This window comes from Etheostoma cragini, chromosome 19 (assembly GCF_013103735.1).
Source record: "Etheostoma cragini isolate CJK2018 chromosome 19, CSU_Ecrag_1.0, whole genome shotgun sequence".
In the NCBI taxonomy this organism is placed as follows: domain Eukaryota; kingdom Metazoa; phylum Chordata; class Actinopteri; order Perciformes; family Percidae; genus Etheostoma; species Etheostoma cragini.
Genome location: NC_048425.1, coordinates 356,000 through 358,911, shown reverse-complemented (window position 1 = coordinate 358,911; position 2,912 = coordinate 356,000). Strand labels below are relative to the sequence as shown.

At 39.4% G+C, this 2,912-nt stretch overlaps 1 protein-coding gene across 1 annotated transcript in view; it reads right to left on the bottom strand.

The window, feature by feature from the left end:
• The window catches only part of LOC117935141 (F-box only protein 41-like), a 5,555-nt gene extending 2,643 nt beyond the window's left edge, over nucleotides 1-2,912 (bottom strand). The window contains exons 1-3 of the mRNA XM_034857271.1: nucleotides 2,729-2,912; nucleotides 1,430-1,828; nucleotides 193-312 (exon numbers count right to left, since the gene is read on the bottom strand). Coding sequence (XP_034713162.1) covers nucleotides 193-312; nucleotides 1,430-1,828; nucleotides 2,729-2,899 — 690 coding nt within the window. The 5' untranslated portion in view covers nucleotides 2,900-2,912. The remainder of the gene's footprint in view (nucleotides 1-192; nucleotides 313-1,429; nucleotides 1,829-2,728) is intronic.

Below are 2,912 nucleotides of genomic sequence, written 5' to 3'. Positions count from 1 at the left end.
TACATATAAATTTTAAATTAAAAAATTAAAATGAGCACACATATACATATATATATATATATATATATATATATATATGTATATGTGTATATGTGTATATGTGTGCTCATTTTAATTTCTTGTAGAGAACACAGAGGTGTGATGATATTGTAATATATGTAATGTATATGTAATATATTGTAATATCTGTGCTCCACCCACCTGTCTGGCCAGGTACGCCGCCCTCTCCTCCACTTCCTGTTTCTCCGTCCGGAGCCGCTCCCCCCCGCGCCGCTCCCGCTGTAGCTCCGCCTCCCTCCGCTGCAGCTCCACCTGCGCAGGGCGTAGTTTATTATTTATCAATTTATCTAAAACAACACAATTAATACTTCTTTTCTAATATATTTCAACTCCAACATCAAAGACAGCAGCTGTTGAACAGAGAAAAAAAGAGAAAAAACAAGGTTAAAAAAGAGAAAAATAAGGTTTAAAAAAGAGAAAAAACAAGTTTTAAAAAGAGAAAAATAAGGTTTAAAAAAGAGAAAAAACAAGGTTAAAAAAGAGAAAAAACAAGGTTAAAAAAGAGAAAAAACAAGGTTAAAAAAGAGAAAAAACAAGGTTAAAAAAGAGAAAAACAAGTTTTAAAAAGAGAAAAAAAAGGGTTTAAAAAGAGAAAAAAAAAGGTTAAAAAAGAGAAAAATAAGGATTAAAAAAGAGAAAAAACAAGGTTAAAAAAGAGAAAAACAAGTTTTAAAAAGAGAAAAAAAGGGTTTAAAAAGAGAAAAAACAAGGTTAAAAAAGAGAAAAATAAGGATTAAAAAAGAGAAAAAACAAGGTTAAAAAAGAGAAAAACAAGTTTTAAAAAGAGAAAAAAAGGTTTAAAAAGAGAAAAAACAAGGTTAAAAAGAGAAAAATAAGGTTTTAAAAAAGAGAAAAAACAAGGTTTAAAAGGAGAAAAAACAAGGTTAAAAAAGAGAAAGGGATAAAACTGAAATTCTTAATTTCATTACGAATTACAAAAATGGGACCTTATATTATATGTATTTGATTTGATATGAATTTCTATATTATATATTATATATATTATATATATTTGTCACATTTTGCAGCGATAACATTGAAGGGAGATGAACAAACAGAGAAATGTTTCTTTTTAGATGAAACAGATGTCGTTTGAAATTGGCAAAAATTTGAAGTTGTGAAAAAATGGCTATTAATTTCAATATATACCAGAATATTGCAATATGTTTAAAATCCCAATAATATCGCATCGTGGCGTGAGCATCGGGAGGCGTCTGGTGACGAATTTTAATTCACTAAAAGAAATATTTATTTTGTCTCATTACGAATGTCCTTGATTTACATGCATGTTAAGGAGTAGAAGAAGAAGTGTTTCTATGGCGCGTAGGAAGAAGTGAAGAAGTGTAGAAGTATAACGAACGTATTTGACCTTCAGGCGACCCACGCGGCGGTTCACCCGCTCCTCCACCTCGGCGAAGGTGCGGGCGAGCTTGCGGTCCAGGCCGAGCCCCAGCCTCTCCTCCAGCCCGATCCCGATGGCCAGCCCCAACTGGACCCCCACCTCGCCGAGTTTCTTCCCCAGGAAAGGCTCCAGGGAGCCGGGCAGGGCCAGAGCGGTGCAGGGGTCCTGCGGAGGGAGGGCGCGGTCCAAAGGGCCGAACATCTCCCCGAGGAGTTGGACGGAGACGGACGACGAGACGAGCTCCAGGCGGCCCAGGGGGAGGGGCAGGCCGGGCGCCTCCATGCCCACGGACGAGCTCTGTTTTTGGGATATAGTCGGGCCGGGGAGTGGGAGGAGAACACCGGGCCTGGAGCTCCTAACCCGAGCCTGAAACATGACACAAAACACACAGAGAGCTTCTAATTGGCTCTAATAGGGCATCAAGAAACAGCTGTTTTTTTTATTTATTGAATTTGTTTCAACAATTTTGATTGATTTTTCAAAAAAAAGTTTTAAAAAAAATGTTCAAAGTTTGTTTGTTTTGTAAAATTTGTTTAAAAAAAGTTAATTTTTTGTTGTTTAAAAAATTCTACATTTTCAACAACAACATTTTTTACAAAACAAACAAATTTTGAACATTTTTTTTTTTAACTTTTTTTGAAAAATCAATCAAAATTGTTGAAACAAATTCAATTAAAAAAACAAACATCTGTTAAACAGTTGATTTTTTACAAAAATATTTTTTTTTCAAGTTTTTCAAAAAAGGTTGAATATTTTTCTCTGGAAAAAAAAATCTGAATTTTTTTGTGATCAAATTTGCTTATTTTTTATATTCAGAAAAATAATAATGTAAAGTCTGAAAATTTTAAAGAAAAAGTCATCCATCCATCATCCACCCACCCATCCATCCAGCATCCATCCATCCTCCACCCACCCATCCATCCAGCATCCATCTCTCCATTTATCCATCCAACTATCCATCCACCCACCAGTCCATCCATCCCTCCCTCCCTCCCTCCCTCCCTCTCTCCCTCCCTCCCTCCATCCATCTCTCCATCCACCCATCCATCAATCCATCCCTCCAACCATCCATTCCTCCTGCCTCCCTCCATCCATCTCTCCATCCATCCATCATCCACCCACCCATCCACCCACCAGTCCATCCAGCATCCATCTCTCCATTTATCCATCCAGCTATCCATCCACCCACCAGTCCATCCCTCCATCCCTCCCTCCATCCATCCCTCCCTCCCTCCCTCCCTCCCTCCCTCCTCCCTCCCTGGGTACCTGTGACAGCAGCAGCAGCGTCTCGTAGGTGTGTCGGCTGACCAGGTGGACCCGGAGCTCCGGGACAGACGAGAAGCGGAGCTGGTCCCCGCAGCGAGGACAGAAGTAGGGCAGCTCCAGGGAGGAAGGGGAGGAAGAGGAGGAAGAGGGGGAGGAAGAGGAGGAAGACATGCTGCAGGAAGAG